Raw genomic sequence first — 18,006 nt, 5'->3', positions numbered from 1 at the left:
ATCCATTGCTATCACTGCGCAATTGGACATGATTTTATTTGACTTTTGGCATTCTCCTGCTCATTTTTAACTCATTCTCTGCCAGCCCAGTAAAAAGGAGTCTTAGAGAGGATTGCCTTTCTTTTAAACAAAGCTCATTGTACACTTGCAAATACAGTACATTATAGTTAAATGTCCTGTGTAGGGATGTACACAATCTTTTTTTTTTTTTCTCAGATTGATAGCAATATGAGTACTCAACTCTTGAATAGTGACTGTTGACCAATACCAATAGTAATTTGATACCCATTTGATACCCCCATCTAAAAAAAAAAAAAAAGAAAATAATACATAATAACAATGACAGATTATTTTAAAGAAAGACCAACCTTATCCAATTTAGCATTTGGCAGTTTTATATTCTTCTGATTGATGGGAGATGATGGGACTTTTGAATTTTTGGAAGGAGCTGTTGTTGATATCCCAACGATTAGCAACAAGCGGTTATTTTAAGGAGCCGTTGTTGTTATCCCAACAACCAGCGACAAGCGATAAATACATCTGAGCACCAGTATCATAAATGAATATCTCCTCTTTTGCAATGATATCACCATACGATGTTTAGTGATAGCACAGTTTAATAAACTTCATATCAATTAAATCACACATCAGGGCTGTGTCGGTCAAGTCGGTCATGTAAATTTGCCCAACTCTTATGAGGGACAGTGCCTGACCCGGACAGGATAGATTGTGGGACAATATATGTTATTTGTGTTTTTTTTTTTTTTAGCTTGTTGACCCAGAAGTTCAATGAGCGATACAGGAGAATGCACTGTCAAGCTACATTATTATAGTAAAACACACAATTGTTGTGAGAAAGCTTGTCAATGCGTCATACTAAACTATAGGTACACTTTTATTTTGAAGTTCCTCCCGGAAGCAAGGTTGGGAAAGGTTTCTACTACTTGATAATCTTTTGCTCCCCCAGAGAGCAGCTTACAATATAAACAATACGATGTTGTTCTGAAATCCTGTTCAACTGTCAAGTCAGGGCACTTTAAAAAAATACAACCAAAATCACAAGAAACATCATGACTGATGTTAAATTTTTTACAATCAACATTCTTTTTTTTCTTAAATCACTTTTGTTTTCAGCTGAGATCGATCAAAGCACTGTGCTCTCCTTCTGTAGTATCTCAATAAACTGCAGCTTGAACATCGCTGTGAAACTCCAGCAATTATGCTTTTCTTTTTCGCTTCATGACAGCACATTACATTACATTACATTATGGATCATGAAACTAAGCAAACACTTTTCCATTTGTTCTGTTAAAAAAGAGGTAATAAAAGCTAACTTCCGCTGAAAATCACATGACGGAATGGGGATAGCCGTAGTGTCATGGGTTGAAAATCGTATGACCAGGGAAGAGTCATTCCTCGGAAGGGAGATGCAGGGAAACCCACATACTAGAAGAGGAAGTATGCGTGTGCTTGGCGGGGGTGGCCAGCTGGCATTTGACAGTGAAACATGTCTTTTTAATGAGATATTAGGCTTCTGCTTTCCGCAGATCACGCTGCACCTGAAAAACATAGCAGCCAACCAAGACCCATCGCATGTATCCTCCTTACTTTTTGCTAGCTCGCTTTTGAATTAACTTCTTGATTAACCTCCTTCTACTATTCTTCCAAGTTCACGCGCAGGCCTTTGTCCACCATTGAGTGAAAGAAAGTGGCAGTAATATCACCGTCCTTGTGGCTCTTTCTCTGCCGACTTGTTCCCGGCAGCAGTCGTCTATTATGAACTGCTTTGAATGTGAATTGAGGGAAGATCGGAGCAAGTGTTCATTTCATACCAGCCCGAGAGACAGAGGAAGAGGAGGGGAAGGAGGAGGAGGAGGCTCGGAGCTTGTTGTGGCGAGGTGTCAATTTCCCTTTGTCAAACACGCCACTCCTTCACGCCCCTGCAACAGAACAGATGACAACAAAATAAGGAAATGATAGCGGCGGAGGAATGTTGGAAGGGGAAGGAGGGGATCGCTATTGATTTGACACGCGGGGTTCATTTTCATTCATCTGCCCCTGTAATGGGCTGTTAATGCTGTGGGTTGGTTAGAGGGAGAGGGCATAGGGTAGAGCTGAACAATTAATCGAATTCGTATCGACGTTGCGATGTACGAGTGCGTCGTTTCCGTCGATCGTAGGAATGGGAAAGTACTGATGCCAAGTATCAGCTGATACCTGGCTTTATTTGATTCTGTACTTGTGACGGCAGCCGATACTAGTAGTAATAGTTTTTATCTGGCTCTTGGAGAGTATTGACAATCTCAAATAAAAAATGACAAATTATAAAGTTGCCTTAAATTTTTTTAAGGGAAAGGCTATATTGCAATAGTTAGGCCTTTCCTTAAAATGATCAGTCATTGTTTTTGGGGGGCAAATGTTGTGTATCAGCAGTAATAGTGGTATCGATATTTAGAATCAGTATATATGATGACCTGGTATCAGTATTGGTGGCTACTCAGGAACGGAATACTAGTACTTGTATCAGCCACCTTCTTGGAGCATTTTTACAATCAGGGCGAAAAAAGTACTAATTAAAAGAATAGAAAATATTTTTTTAAGTAAAATGCTATATTGGAATGGGTAGGCTTTTCCTAAAAATGATCAGTCATTGTTTTATATGGGAAAATGTGTATCCAAACTAGTGGTATTGGTGTCGGTGACTACTTGGTATTGTTATCAGTGACTGCGTAGGAATTGAGTACGAGTACACGTATTGGCCACTCTCTTGGAGCATTTTTACAATCACGAACAAAAATAAACAAACATTACAAAGAAGAATAGAAAATTGCTATTATGTTCATGAAATTATAAGGAAATGCACTATTTGAATTAGTAGGTCTTTCCTTAAAATGGCATTTCATAGTTTTTTTGGGGGGGTTATGTGTATCAAAAGTACTAGGGGTATCAGTACTCTGTATTGTTATTGATAACAATTTGGTGTTGGTATTGATTGCTATTCAGGAGGCGAGTGCAAGTACTTGAACACACTAAGACTTTGTGTGGTAGCTCAAATGAGTCAAAAGATGTAGGACAAAAACCAATGTCCACTACAGTGGATACAAATGAACAAGTCAAGCCTCAAAAGGATACAGGCCTACAGTATATTTGATTTTATAGTGTCTAGATAGGTTAACTGCTAAAAAAAAAGTACAGACCATATGTTTACATATCATTAGTAAGGTTTCCATCACCATGTTTCACATTTTTTAAGCAAACACAATACGTTTAAATTAATTTGCTCTTATTTGGAAAAGAAAAATGTACTGTTGCTGTCACATCATCAAATCATATATGCTGTTGAAGTCCCTTGAAGTGCCTTTACGTACGTACCCCCAAGGGTACTCCCATGTCCCCTTTTAGAACCACAAACTTAAAAGAATGTCAGTGTTTAATGTTGATACTAACAGGTAAATAAACTAACTTTCATATTTGTTTGTTCCTTGCTTAATTTAACTCTATTTACTAAATCAGTTTTTTTATTGTAATTGACTAATTTATGGCTTGTGCTGTTGTAAAATACATCGAGAGAGAACTCTAAAACACTAATCCCAGATTATCCCACGTCGTTTTCAGAATCGTTCAGCCGAAGCATTGGAGGATCTATCAGGATAAGTACGTTTTATTAGAATCAACATTTTTATTAGAAGCAACATTTTTAAATCTCGCCCTTACCGACCTATCAGCTGAATTTACATGCAAGCACACTTGGATGGGGAAGGTGTTAATTACACGTTGGATTTGAATGAACTGACTGTTGCTCAAGTCATTTCTCATCAAGTATGCGCGTGTGGGTGGGTGCGCGTGTGCGTGCACATACATGATGCAAAGCGGGGGGTTGAATATGAGCAGCACAAATGAAATAGCTTTTAGGCTTTCCTAGTGCCTGCTTGAAATCAGCCATAATGGACCCTTGGTAATGATTAAGTAAATCAACCAATGGAAGGAGCGCAGAAAGCCCAGCTTGACCACATATTTTCTGTTTTTGTGAATTTAAGTGCATTGGCACCCTCCAAAGTCAAACACAATCACCTCTGTGAGATTGGTTAATTTCAAGTCTAAAATGGTCTTTAAAATTCCTTAATATTCCTTGCCTTCGCCCTAGTCTAAACATGGCATCTGATTAACATTATGCTTGTGGAATATTCATTAAAGGGATAGTCCACTTATTTGACATTTTTAAGTAGTAAAAAGATCACATTTTGTCTTGAATCTAAGAACTTTTTAATGAACAATTTATTGCCTTTAAAAAATACATTTTCCATTTGCTGTCGACTGAAAATGGCCTCACCATGCTCATGGCTCTGGTATCAACCAATCATGGTTCACCTATTGGTCACTGTGATCTCATTTTCAGGGGACAGCAAGTGGCTAAATGTTTTTTTAAAAGTAGCATAGAAAATTGACGAAGTGGACTATTCCTTTAAGTAGCAAAGTCTACCTGTTTTTATCCACCTCAAGCGGCAGTTATTTAACCTAGCTTATATTGTGAATGTCACATAACCAAACCCAGAGCAGAGTACAAGAGAGCCGTGATTGGTTGTTATTTCAGGCAACAGTAAGTGTCAACGTGTTTTTTGAAGGTCTTAATTGTAAATGGAAAAATAATGTAGCTATCAAATTCATTCATCAGCAAATTTTCCAACATACAATTAAAAACAGACGTTTAGACCGTTTCTGTTGATTGAAAATGACATCACATGTGCTCAGCGCTCAGGTGACAACCAGTCATGACTTAGCTTGCAAACATCACATTACCAAACCCAGAACACGGGTGAGCCATTGTGAGCATTGTGCACATGTAATGTCATTTTCAGTCAACATCAAGTGGCAAAATGTGCTTTTGTTGGTATCAAAAGTAAGTTGAAAATGTATTTTGTGATTAAATTAAATCCAGATGATGTTAAATAGATTTTTTTAATCAATTTTAGCAGTAGAAAGTTTTTATTTTGACTATAATTGCGTGGCTAATATTCCAGTTAACCACAATCAAAACACTGTACTGAAAACGCAGTAGCTTTCGCAATTGTTGTTCTGTGGCAACCTTGGGCAGTGTTGTCGCTGTCCGCGGTGCTGAAAGACTGCAGACCTTGAATGCGTTGAGTGCTCCACTTCTCCTGCGCCGCTTTACTCATTTGCTCATACCGAGGGTCAGACTGAATGAAAGTTGCTTTCAAATTAATTAGCGATGTTAAAAACACATTACAGTTACATCTGCATGCTTTAAGTTTCTCATTAAGTCTGAGAAGCTCCTTTTTTCTTCAACGTTGTCAATACAGAAAGTGTATCACAGATTGATTTTAATGAGAACATTTTGCCCTTGCAAATGCACAAATAAATAAAAAAATTCACTTAACATGTGAGCTATCTCAGCACTCTTTTTAGTGGTGTCAACTGAGAGTGTTTATTTAGTAAATATTGTATATAAAATTCTGTTGTTTACATGCTTTCCCAGGTCAGCTGTGTTGTTTTTTTATGCTCTCCTAGGGTCCCCTTGTTGCGCGTGATTTCTTGGAGGTTAGAGTACTGTCAGGTTTAAAGGCTCTGCCTGGTCTGTTTTAAAAAGATTTCAGTGGCCTGCGGAGGGCTACAAAGCATAATAAGAAAAGCTCCCAGATAAACAAAACAATGAGTCTCAATGCCAGCATTCACATACTCATTTGTGGATGCTTTTAGTAGAGAGAATATTCCATTGCCAATGCATTTCTATTCAGTTGTTGATCCTGCTGTTATCTTACATTTCAGTCACCGCATGGAGCAAATTGAATGGATCCTTTTTTGTTTCTCACTTTCTCCGTTGCCTCATTCGTATCAGTTTGCATCTGGACTTTTAAATTGTGCTAAATTGCATCTGCCTCTACTAGATTGTGCATGCTGTTAGTGGGCATGTTGTACGTGATTTACTAGCATTGCAATCTTTTACTTTTAAAGATCCTGATGGCGGGCACTAAGATATGTGTTCATTCACCAAAACGGTTTGTTTGGACGAGGGATATGTGTGCTTTGGGTGGTTCTGATGGTTTTCATCATTGGAAATTTACATGAAAGCACAAATGAAAGTTAGAAGCGATGGGATTGGACGTGCCAGTGGAAGAGGCGATTATAAACAATGAATTGAGCCCTACGTTAATCATTCAGAAGCAAGCAACCTTATTTTATTTGATAGGAATTGGATATATGGTATCTGCCTCTCCTGCATTGTTTGTAAGACCTGTCAGCCTTTATGCGGCATGATTCCTTCTTGTGACTGTTTCCAATTTAGCCCTTGTATCAGTGCTTCTCAAACCTTTTACACACGCCCACTCGCGCTCAAAGCACCATTTTCATGGCCAACATCAAAATACATATAATAGCATTGTAGCTAAGTCTTCAGAAAAATACTTAGGCTAGACCGTCCAACTTTTTCCAAGAATCAGTCTAAGTTAATTAGTTAATTTATTAGAATAAGTAATAAAAAATATCAAATAACACATTAAGATGGGTCTCCTCCGCTATGTTAGAGAAAGTGTGGAGCGCAACATGCAAATAATTTTCTTACATGAGGTATTCACTGGTTTCGGGCAAAATGTCTGTAACGAAACAAAAAAATGGGTGACATAAGATAGTCCTAATATTAACCCTAAGCTGGTGTCCTGTGCTGTCCTCAAAATCGAAAACGTGTCCCGCCAATATTTTTACTAAGAGCCAAAGTAGAGCGAGAATGTTAAGCTACTCTCTGGCCTCTAATCCAGGCCTGCTAATCAATTACCGAGGAATTCAGCAGTTCCCCACCCCTTCCTTGGATGTCTGTCGCCTTTTTTAAACGTCTGATTCCGTTTGTACTACTGATGAAGGGTACTGTGTCGCACACACTCCATCGCCATGCACGTAAGAAACACATTGGCACACGAGACGCCATACCGCAGCGCCCCCTACCCAGCTGTTGTCATGCGAGCGAGCGGGCCCTAGCAACAGCGAGCGAGCGAAAAAAAAAAAAAAACACGAGATCCTGACGAAAGCAGGGAAATGGGTAAAAGAGGAAGAGAAAAAAAAGTGGTGATGAAGGGAAGCAGGAGGAAGGGAGGGGCTTGGGGGCCTTGGAGCATTAATAAGTGATGAGTCCAACAGTGTGAATTGCTGTTAGTTAGCATTGCTGCAGAGCCGCCTTCATTTGCATGTCCCCCCCCTTACACCCCCAACCCGATTTACGCCATTTCCTCTCCCTTTTTCCCTGGCTTGCCTTCACTCGCCGTTTCATCTATTTTGGTCCTCTGTCCCTCGACTAGTTTGTATCTGAAAATAAATATATATTTCCTCTTAATTTCTTTGGCTCCAGCCTGCGTGCTGGCAAAACTCTCCGTATTCCTTTCATTAATGTGAACATTTTCAACTTCCGCCTTGCGTCGCTCCCTCGTCTTGGCAGGAACTCTTTGAAAATGGCAGATATAGTAATCTATATATAGCCGCACCTGTTTTTTTTTTTCCTTTCTCATCCAATCTATGATCCATTCGCCCTCACCTACAGTATTTTTAAAGAAAAGGATTGCTCTCCCTCTCTCACTTTGAACTTTGGGGGAAACAAGCAATGCTCTAGGGCTCCCCAATCTTTTTTTCCCCCTCTCATTTTTCTACTCCTTTGTCTTTCTGTCTCAGTATTTGCATGTGTGTGTGCACCAATATAAACATACACATCCAGCAGGGGTTTCTCTCTGCACTTGGCTTGAATCACCGCCTCGGGCCAGTCAGCTGAACCGAACTCCATTACTTACACACCCTCCTACAAAAGAAGAACAGACGAGAAGGGAAAAAGGCAGCGATTGAAAGAAGGTTGAGGGCAAAGGGGAGGATTGGTGAAGAAAAGACGATGAAGAAAAGGTCAGGAAATGAGGAGGAAGTGAGGACATGCTGAGTTGAACCTCAAAATTCTCTTTCTGCCCCCCCGGTAGAATGAGAAATAATTAGAGGAAAACAGACTGTGACACATGGGCTTACAAAAATGCATTCAACAACAACAACAACAACAGTCCCGGAGGCGTTGGCAGACTAGACGGGAATTGATCTCGTCTCCCACGAGGAGATGTTTGCGCGGGGAGACGAGATCGAGACGTGGAAGAATCGTTTTCGCCCCCTTCACTCCTGGTGGCTTGTGGCTCTTTAGCTCCCCTCTTGCGCCCTTCATCAATCTTCATCTGCTGCCCTCCTTACCTGTAGGGCCGCCTCCTCCTGTTTATGGGAGGCCAAAGTCAAATATTAGATAAAAAGAAGTGAACAGCCATCAACTGATGCTACTCTTAAATCATTGCAATTAATTAATGCTGGTAGAGTCATCACAGGCCTCAATAACAATAAATAGGCACGCTAGGGAGTCGGAATCTGCATTTCTGCCTGTACAAAGATCATTATATATTTATATATAGACACTAATCCGATCAACCTAAAATCTGTGATTTCTTTTTGCGGCGTCATTATAAACAAGTGCACTGATTTTCATGTATATAGTGTTCCCTCAGTTTTTGCAGTTAATGGGGTCCAACCCCCCCCCCCTTTAAAAAAGGGAAATCCATAAAATTGGACCCCCCTACAAAAAGCGAAATCCATAAAATTGGACCTCCCCAAGGAGTTTTCATGCAAGTGTATATAGATACTAGAATTTTAGAATTTTTAAATGTGAAAACTAGTTATACTTTACAAAATTTACAAAATTTACAGCAGTACACATGTTTACTTAAATCGTATAATATAATATAATATAATATAATATAATATAATATAATATAATATAATATAATATAATGTAATATAATATAATATAATATAATATAATATAATATAATACTTTATACAGTACATGTACTGTACTGTAACTTATAAAAAGTACTTGAGTGATGAATCACATCATCAATTAATTAATTTAACGACTAAAGTATCCTATGTAATTGACTCTTTTCATCTAGAAAGTCATTGATCACCTTAGTACTTTATTACCTGAAATCATTGATTAGTTCAGTTCTTTATTTTGTACCGACCCTTTATAGACACCCCTTCGGTCAAACACGTGAAAAATCCTGAACAAGATATAAATAGGCACCTGAGACAAGATATGTCTTAGAATGAATAAGCTAATGTGGTTGATAAGTTTTAGTAAGCATACAAAATCTGACAGCATAAAAGAGATGAAAAAAAAAAATTCCTCGAACCCCGAAAAGCTCTTCCTCATTAATGTGTCCCGTTTGTCTCTCGCTCTCCCTTCCTTCCCTTTCTTCATCATCTTTAAAATCTCCTACTGTACGCCTCCTCCCGCCGCCCTCTCGGCCTGTCTTTCTCTCTGCAGGCATGTTGTGACAGGGTGTAGCAGTGTGTTATACAGAGTTCCACGCGCCAAGTGCACATTATCCTGTAAGGCTTAATACCCAGGTTGGAATAAAAGGGCAGGCTTTGAAATTACATCTTACGTCCTTTTCTCGCTCTGTACAAGTCACATACAAAATAAGCAACAGTGTGTGAATGTCATACACTATTACCACTCGCTCGGCCCACCTGTGTTCCACCGGATTCTTCTCTTGTCTGCCTTGTAAAGAGACATAGGGACATGCAAAGCAAGCAACTGCGCGTAAACACACATAGGGCACACACACACACACACCCCCGTGCACTTTGCGGTCACATCGGCGTAACCAAACAATGTGCAACTTACAAGGAAGCCTGAAGTGTGCACTGTCTAAAATAACCCTTTGGGGTTAGAATGGAATACAAAAGCAGTCAGGCAAGCGTAAAAAATCAAACACTGAAATTCACTCTCCTCATCTTTTCCCCCCTGTCGCTCTCTCTTCCCCTCCTCTATCACACAACACACACACGCGCACGCTCACACACTCCTTTTTTTACTGACGTGGATGAATCACAGCCAGAACTGGAATGAAAATGACACTAATCTGCAGTTACCGTAACACACACAAACATGCACACACGCGCACACACACACACACATCAATTATTAACATGGACAATGACTCCCCTGGTCTCTTTTTTTCTTTTTCTTATCTATCTTTCTTTGCGGTGCATATCTCTCCGGATGGACGGGACATGTTAAAAGCCCTCATGTGTTTAGCTAAGTGCTGTGGTTGGCTCTTTTAACATGATTTTCTTTTATGATCATTCCTTTTGAAATCTGTGCTTCGCGAGAGTTTTCCAAAGAAAATGGTAGCAGCAAAAATCCCCTAAGAGCCACAAGTTCAGTATCCTTCTTGATATGACGTGCACAAAAAATACTTTTTTTTTTCCTAAGGGGAAATTTTTTTCTGATGTACTATTAATATATTATTAGATTGAATCCAATTTACATGTGTCCTATTGAGAGCGAATGGTGGCGGGCAGCTTGACCGTTGCCATAGAGAGGATGCTGTTTACTCAGCATCATACTCCCCATGTAAGCGCTCCCATTACCCCTCATCAGTGTCAACTAACTGTATTTATATCTAACAATTAATAGTATTACCATGTACTGTATTAGCTGAGATTGTAAAAGTGTTAAGTCGGATGCGATTGTAAAAGTGTATAATCATAAAGAATAATCATCGAGAATGCATAGTTAGCTTCACCAAGTAAGCGGCGCTAGCCATACTCAGCTAGCAGTAGCACTGTAAACAAACTGATCTTAACCACTGCTAGCATTTATAATTAGGGTCTTGTATATGAAGCCAGAGGGCAGCCATCTTACGTTGCCACTATAACTGAAGACTTCATTTTTTGTTCTGAAAACACTGTTATCAGTGCATTTTTTAAGATAGGATCCCTGTAATGAACAAAGAGAGCTTCTCAAAGAGTAATCTTCACCATTTGCATCAACCATTCAGTAAATTATCTCAGTAATGTCAATAGCGAGGTAAATACCCATCGATCAAATATGTTGCTGCCGTAATTCACCAAATAAAAGACACACTTTTTTCCCCAAAAATGAAAGCTAAAGGTATGGGTGTGTTCTATAAACGGTATCTTATAAATTAAATTTGTTTTAATTTATTCACCACCATTTGAGATCTGTAAGCCATATAAGCTGAGTTTTGACTCACAGATGTGCATTTTTATATCAATCATTTTCTTATTTAAAATAACTATTGTAACAGGATGAGCTGGAGTTGGCTGTTAGCAGCAAAGTGCTTGTTGCAGTCAGTAGCAGCCCGTGATAGCTAAGTTTTTATTAAGGCATTATTTTTTAAAAAGAAGCGAGCAGACTGAACCAACGTCCTGGTCCACCCTTGTTCATTTACAGGAATATTACTAAAATGGAGAGGATCATGCAAAGGTTATAATACCTCCAGCTGATTCAATTAAGAGTAGCAAGCTGTGTGCACGTTTAGAGAATACGGGAAGGTATTCGTTTGTGAACTGCGGTCTTTTTGCATGTACACACAATCATAAGCTTGTTGAAACACGGATACTGCTAGGGTATTTATGCTAAAATGAACTCGAACCGCATCGCGAGGAAAAGGAAAAGTCGAGGTGTTCACTGACCACTCACAATATGGGACATCTTACACGCATTAAATATATAACTTATAGATATGAAAATATGAAAAAAAAAAACATTGCAATTTAAAAACTTGACATGGGGACGGCCAGAAAGGGGGCCACGCTAAAGCTCCGCCGCTGTTTATGAGATATGCAAGGCAATTGATTTTCCTCATCAGTCAATCCATCTGCCTTTGGTTATTTTTCTTTGGGTGAGTATTTTTTCTTTTAATGTATTTATTTATTGGGGGAGTTTCAAGATGGGCATAAACAGAGTTGAATTTTTCAACCACTTTACTTAAGAGCTGTTTTAATGAATTATTTAAGGAATCTGGCTGAATGCTTGTGTATAATAGCATATGATTACTAGTAGCCACATGATTAAATAGATAAAATAATCTTATTTCTTTGCCTGGCTATTGGTGTCACTCCAGAATTTGGGCCCCCATTAAAAAAAAAAAAAAAAAAAAAATCCCATTGGACCCCATCCCTTTAATGCCACAAATGGAAAATACTATTCCCTTGAGCCCCTGTCAGTCTTAGATTTTTAGATTCATCTCCATTCTCTCTTCTCCCCAAATAGTGGCTTTATGCTTGGCCTAGACTTATAGTGTGCACACTGAAAAAACATTCAAGTCCCTGAACAGATAAAGCCACAGAAAATGAGGAAATGAAAGTATTTATCTGACTACAACTCATGCATCCTCCTCCCCTTTCTCCTGTTTACCACAGGTAACCGTTTCTTCTTGACCTCATTCGGAGCGCTGTACATCTCAGAGGTGCAGAAGGAAGATGCTCTTTCCACCTACCGCTGTATCACAAAGCACAAGTACAGTGGTGAGACTCGGCAGAGCAATGGAGCTAGGCTGTCTGTTATGGGTATGCAATTTGTTTTCAACAGTCGCATCTCATACGGAATCAAGAAGTGAGTTCCTTGATTCAGTTGTCTTCCTGTGTGACCCCCTTCAGACCCTACGGAGTCCACCCCGTCAGTGCTGGACAGTTTCCAGTCCAGTGAGGTGAAGGTGGGGCACAGTGTGGAGCTGCCCTGCATCGCATCCGGCTACCCAAACCCCACCATCAGGTGGTTAAAGGATGGACGCCCGCTGCCGGCAGACTCCCGATGGACCCGCCGCATCACGGGCCTCACCATTTCTGACTTGAGGCTAGAAGACAGCGGCAACTACATCTGCGAGGTCACCAATAGCTTCGGCTCCAAGGAGGTGACAGGTCACCTTAACGTCATAGGTGGGTAACATCAAGATTACTATTAACTTTTAATGGTTAAAGTATTTGCGATTTAATGTCTGGACTCAAAAAGAAGGTGAAAATACGTCCCTGGCATTGAAAGAGTTTAAAAGACGCCCAGTGACAGTGTTGGACTCAAAACGTTTATTTGGTTGTGGTTACACTTGACTGACTTTTCTTGGACACGGCCACTAGAATATCCAAATATTTGTAATGTCTTGATTGAGTCAGATTGTTTTTATTTCTGAAAATGTATGTTCTGTTTCAAATATTCTTGAAATAAAGTTTTCCAGATGATTAAAACAGGTGATTGGTAAACCATGCCTGGGCAAAAAGCATGCATTTTTTTTCGTTCATTAATGGCTAACTGCTGCGGGGTTATAAAACTCATTTTATAACTCGTTTTATAAAAACGCAAACTTGACAACGCAACTTGACTCTGTAAGAAGACACATTCGGCACCATGCCAGGCTTTGTTTTTCGGAATTGTTTCAGTTGTTTATCTACATACACAGTTAATTAAGCAAAGTGTTAATATTGACCTCCATAAAATTGGACTTGACTACACCTATGATTGAAGCAACAGAAGTTTGAACACCGTTGGTGGCGGAACACGCGTTGAAATTTAATAAAACACTTAAAGGCATATTTTCCTTATTATCAGTGAAAAACAAATATATATGGCTTCGGCTTACAGAGATTAAAATCTTCTCTTATAGGTTTGTATTTCTACTATGCTGCCCCCAGGTAGCCACGAGAAAGAGCAGTGTCAAAACGTTTGAATAGAGACACAAATATGCATTTTATACTCTCCTCGATTACACCATTACTGCATGTTTTTACAAAATACTATGATATTGATTTGGAAAGGTTTCTGCATAAACAAAACAAAAAAAATGCCTTCTTGTGAGAAGTTAATACAAGCGGATGAGCTGCCACACTTAGAGTAGAGTAACCCGGAGGGCGGTGGGGGGTCGGGAATTAAGAATGGGAACGTCAATGAACATCGGACTGACTGGCCACAAGGCACAAGGCACATCACTACACAGCCCGCAAACATCTAGTGACACGGCATATAGAAGCTGGGGCACACACATACACACACATAGAAGCATTAAGACTGTAAAGAGAGTCATCTTGTCCACGTTCACTGTCACTTTCACCCAGACACACACATTCAGGAGCCCAGAGCACCTAACACCAGCTGCTTTATTGTTCACTGACATTTTCTCCCCCTTTATGTCGCTCTGTCTGATTTTCATTGTGATTTAGCACACACACATACGTGCGTAAAAAGGCAATGGAAGATGCACAGTATGTAATAAAATATACAGGTAGACATAAAAGAGCCCGAGAGGCGCCAAACGTAAGGCAGACATAATACATAACGGCATGGCGGACCGTGCATTTCACACTTGGGCCTTCAGTGGTGGCCTTCAGTCCACGGCTGGAAAAATCACACGTATGCATTACTGGTCGTTGCATTACCTTGATCTTGTCCTACACATGTTTTTTCTGGAGCATTTAAACATCAATAAATCTACATCGGCAGTTAACACTTATTTTAATTAGTTATACATGATATCCATTATTGAATATCAGCTAAATAAAACTACAAAAACATATTAAAAATGAAAAAAATATATAAAATAAGCTCTCATTTCAACCCAAAATCCATTCTTCTTTCTTTCCTCAAGAAGACTTCAATGACTTGGTTGACGTTTTCCTCCCCTTCACCCATTGTGGGTTAAAAAAGTGAGTAGAGATACATTTGATTTTTTTGCTAAAGGTCCCCAGCTCTGGCTCTGGTGTTTTCTTCACCGTTAATTCAGATCAACCAAGCCACACCAAGTATCCAATGTAACCACATCTCAGAAAATTTGACTTGGGAACTAGACTTGGAATGAAACTAGGAGAAAGTATGACATGACAGCTTGAGAGCATGACTTGTCAACGTGTCACTGAGAACCTTAAACATCAAATCTATATGACATAAAAAAAGCAAAATACAGAACCACCGCAACAACACATACAGTACAAGACTCAAATGAGAAAGGTGAAAGAATATATGAACTCATACCCAAATACATATGTGTATATATATATATATATATATATATATATATATATATATATATATATATATATATATATATATATATATATATATATATATATATATATTTTTTTTTTTTTTAAGAGTCCAGACATTCGATCCAAGCCACTTATGTACTTTTCTTTTGTTTTGTTTTTTTTCACTAACTGAAGGTCTGAAAATAGCTTTACTGTACTAATCAAATGCTATAGAAATCATTTACTTTAGATAATTAGGGGCTCAAGTACATAATTGATTACTTTAAATATTTATGTACTAAAGTAGTTGATTACGCTTTGTAATTCAGTGCCAAAGTATTCAATTACAAGGCACTAAAATACTAAAGCCGCTTATCCTCACTAAAATCTTAAAATACTTAATACTTTACTTCTTAATTCCTTAAAGTAATCAGATATGTTATTCGTTTAGTACCAGCCATTTTTATACACTCTACCAAACACATGAAAAAAATATTAGCACTTGGCATTGAATGTCTGGCAACGTAAAAATAACGTAAAAATATGGGATTGAGAGAGTAACAATTACAAAAGGTGAAAAATACTGGATTGTGGATATAAGATAGATAAGATATTTTTCGGAATAAGTGGGGAAAAATTATGACTACCTTCTTTATCTCTCCCTGCATTATCCAACTTTAGAGCCCCTGCGGGTCACCTTATCCCCAAAGAACCTCAAGACGGGGATAAGCAGCACGGTCATCCTGTCTTGCGCCGTCCAGGGATCTCCTCACTATACCGTGTCGTGGTACCGTAACACAGAACCCGTCCTGCCCGACCAGCACTTCTCCATCCAAGGCGCTCACAATGAGACCTTGTTCATTTCGGCGGCCCAGAAAAGACACTCAGGAGCTTATCAGTGCTTTGCCACGCGCAAGGCCCAGACCGCCCAGGACTTCTCCATCATATTGCTGGAAGGTGAGCTTCATCAAAAGCACCCATGCATGCAGATATAGAGAAATGGACGAATCGCACGACTTTCTTTGACAGTTTTTGGGTGAATAGTGTATCCGTTTGTTTTTTACAGATGGTACTCCACGTATTGTGGCCTCCTTCAGTGAGAAGGTGGTAGTCCCAGGCGAGCCCTTTTCCCTGATGTGCACCGCCAAAGGGGCGCCTCCTCCGACCATCACCTGGACCCTGGATGACGAGCCGGTGGCCCGCGATCTGTCCCGCGTACGAGCCAGTCAATACACGCACTCCGACGGGAGCACCGTGAGCTACGTCAACGTCAGCAACCCTCAGATTCGCGACGGAGGATTGTATCGGTGCGCCGCACGAAACTCGGCCGGTAGCGCCGAGTACCAAGCGCGCATAAACGTAAGAGGTGCCTGTCTACTTTTCAATATCAGTCATAATCAGGGCTTCACAGAGCCTCACCCCTACCCTCTCCCCGACCCGTACCCTGTCCTCTACCCTTTGACTTCTCTCTCTCTCTCTTTCAACGTTTTCTGCCTTTCTCGCTAAAATTTCACTTCTTGGGGTTTGTTCCAAGAGGAAACCCTTGGTTAAACCAACCAACGTGACATTAGTCAGACCATCTGTTGAGCCATGGCAAATTAACCAAATTTGACTTAACCGGCCCATCTTTCTATGCCATCAATGTATATTGTAGTGAGAGGCTGAACAGAATTCCTTTTTGTTCAACGGAACATTTTCAATCTTAAGGTGACAAAATGCTTCAAAGCTCCCATGGAGTCAAGAATGTGAGTTTACAGCTGGGTTCAACAAACCTTTTTAAAACTGAGAGCTACTTCTTTAGTACTGAGGGCTACCAGTTTATGTGAAGATACCGATCATGTTAATGATTTTTCACAATAATTAAGGAACAGCTGTAGTAAATATGTAAATCACGTGTAATATGTAATGTAATACATGTATAATTGTTAGTAAAATTCGTAGAAAATCACCAATGTTCTATCGCTTGTAAGTTATTTGCAGAACAGGCCTGGGGGCTACTTATGTGATCTTCGCAGGCACCACGTTGGTGACCCCTGATTTATAATATACAACGCTTCTCATCCACTTGAAGTAATCAATGGTTTTACATCTTAAATTGGTTAACGATTTGTGAAAATAGTGGGTACCACCTGGGGAACTAAACTTTAGTTGCCAAGAATGTTTAAAGAATATGAAATTGGTCTAATTTGGACAAAGTTTTCCTCTTAACAGCATATACATAATTTTCTGTGTGTGTGGGTGTGTAATAAGGGCTACTAGATGTGTAGAATTGCAGCATTACTTGCGTCACAATAATAAACATTGTATTGGGAATAGATTTAATAGCGCTTACTTCGAATATACTAGTAGCTCTCATTATACTGTGTAGATATACCTATTGCAGTGCCCAGTGTGAGATGGATGGAGTGCGGTATAACATCCGGTTTGTAAGAGAGGAAGAAGAGCATAAAGCAGATGCTTGTCCTAGCGAGGTATGTGATAAAAGAAGAGGAGTGCAAGCGTGCGGACCGAGTGATGGTAAATTCTGGTGACAGGACGGGTGCTGTCAGTGCGATGACTGACCCTGATGGACACAGCTGCATTGCTGTCTACATGTCTCTCTCTTAGTGTTCTGTTCATTCTTTCTGGCGCTAGTGGGTTTTACATCCCTTGGTGAAACGCGCCGGTGTGACAGTGTTCTCCAAAGATACGTGCTGTAATAATCTCTGCAGTGACAAGGAATAACATTGCCAGAGCGCTTCAGACTGATGAGGAACTTATAGTGACACACGCATGCATCGAGCCACCTAAAGAAATGGTACCTATCCACTCACAGAAATGGGATACGCTTACCTTATCCCAGTCAGTCAGGGGGCCAGCCATTGTTGAGACTACACATGGAAACACTGTAGATGTCTGTGTGTTTTTGTGAGTGTGTGTCTGCGCTCGCGAGACGGTGCTGCTGAATAATACATCTTTGGGTCGTCAAAGATGAGACTTCAAAGCTCGGCACACACTGAGAAATGGAGGAGAGCGAGTAAAGGGGGAGTCGGCAGGCATGGCGGCGTAAAAGGCAGACAAAAACAAAGATGTACATAAGATGAAGTGAGAGGAGAGAAGGTCGACCAACAGCTGAAGGATGATTGAGGGATGGCCGCTGTTGTCCTCTATTGACTCCAG

General features: G+C 39.9%; 1 protein-coding gene and 1 long non-coding RNA gene across 4 annotated transcripts in view; one reads left to right on the top strand and one right to left on the bottom strand.

Annotated features, from left to right (window-relative positions):
- dscaml1 (Down syndrome cell adhesion molecule like 1) overlaps nt 1-18,006 on the top strand; it is a 108,480-nt gene that overhangs the window by 54,676 nt on the left and 35,798 nt on the right. For all 3 annotated transcript variants that reach the window (XM_088426907.1, XM_088426906.1, XM_088426905.1), the window contains 4 exons: nt 12,259-12,405; nt 12,496-12,774; nt 15,529-15,804; nt 15,914-16,213. In XM_088426907.1, the coding sequence (XP_088283033.1) occupies nt 12,259-12,405; nt 12,496-12,774; nt 15,529-15,804; nt 15,914-16,213 (1,002 nt within the window). The remainder of the gene's footprint in view (nt 1-12,258; nt 12,406-12,495; nt 12,775-15,528; nt 15,805-15,913; nt 16,214-18,006) is intronic.
- LOC148415825 (uncharacterized) lies at nt 616-17,734 on the bottom strand. The gene is made up of 3 exons (XR_015867133.1): nt 17,680-17,734; nt 7,707-8,241; nt 616-1,940 (listed from the first exon to the last, which is right to left on the bottom strand). It is a non-coding gene; the product is annotated as an uncharacterized LOC148415825 (long non-coding RNA).

Source organism: Hippichthys cyanospilos, chromosome 11, assembly GCF_059441005.1.
Source record: "Hippichthys cyanospilos isolate Australia breed blue-spotted pipefish chromosome 11, RoL_Hcya_1.0, whole genome shotgun sequence".
NCBI lineage: Eukaryota > Metazoa > Chordata > Actinopteri > Syngnathiformes > Syngnathidae > Hippichthys > Hippichthys cyanospilos.
The sequence above is the reverse complement of the archived record's forward strand: the minus strand, read 5'-3'. Positions and strand labels throughout refer to the sequence as shown.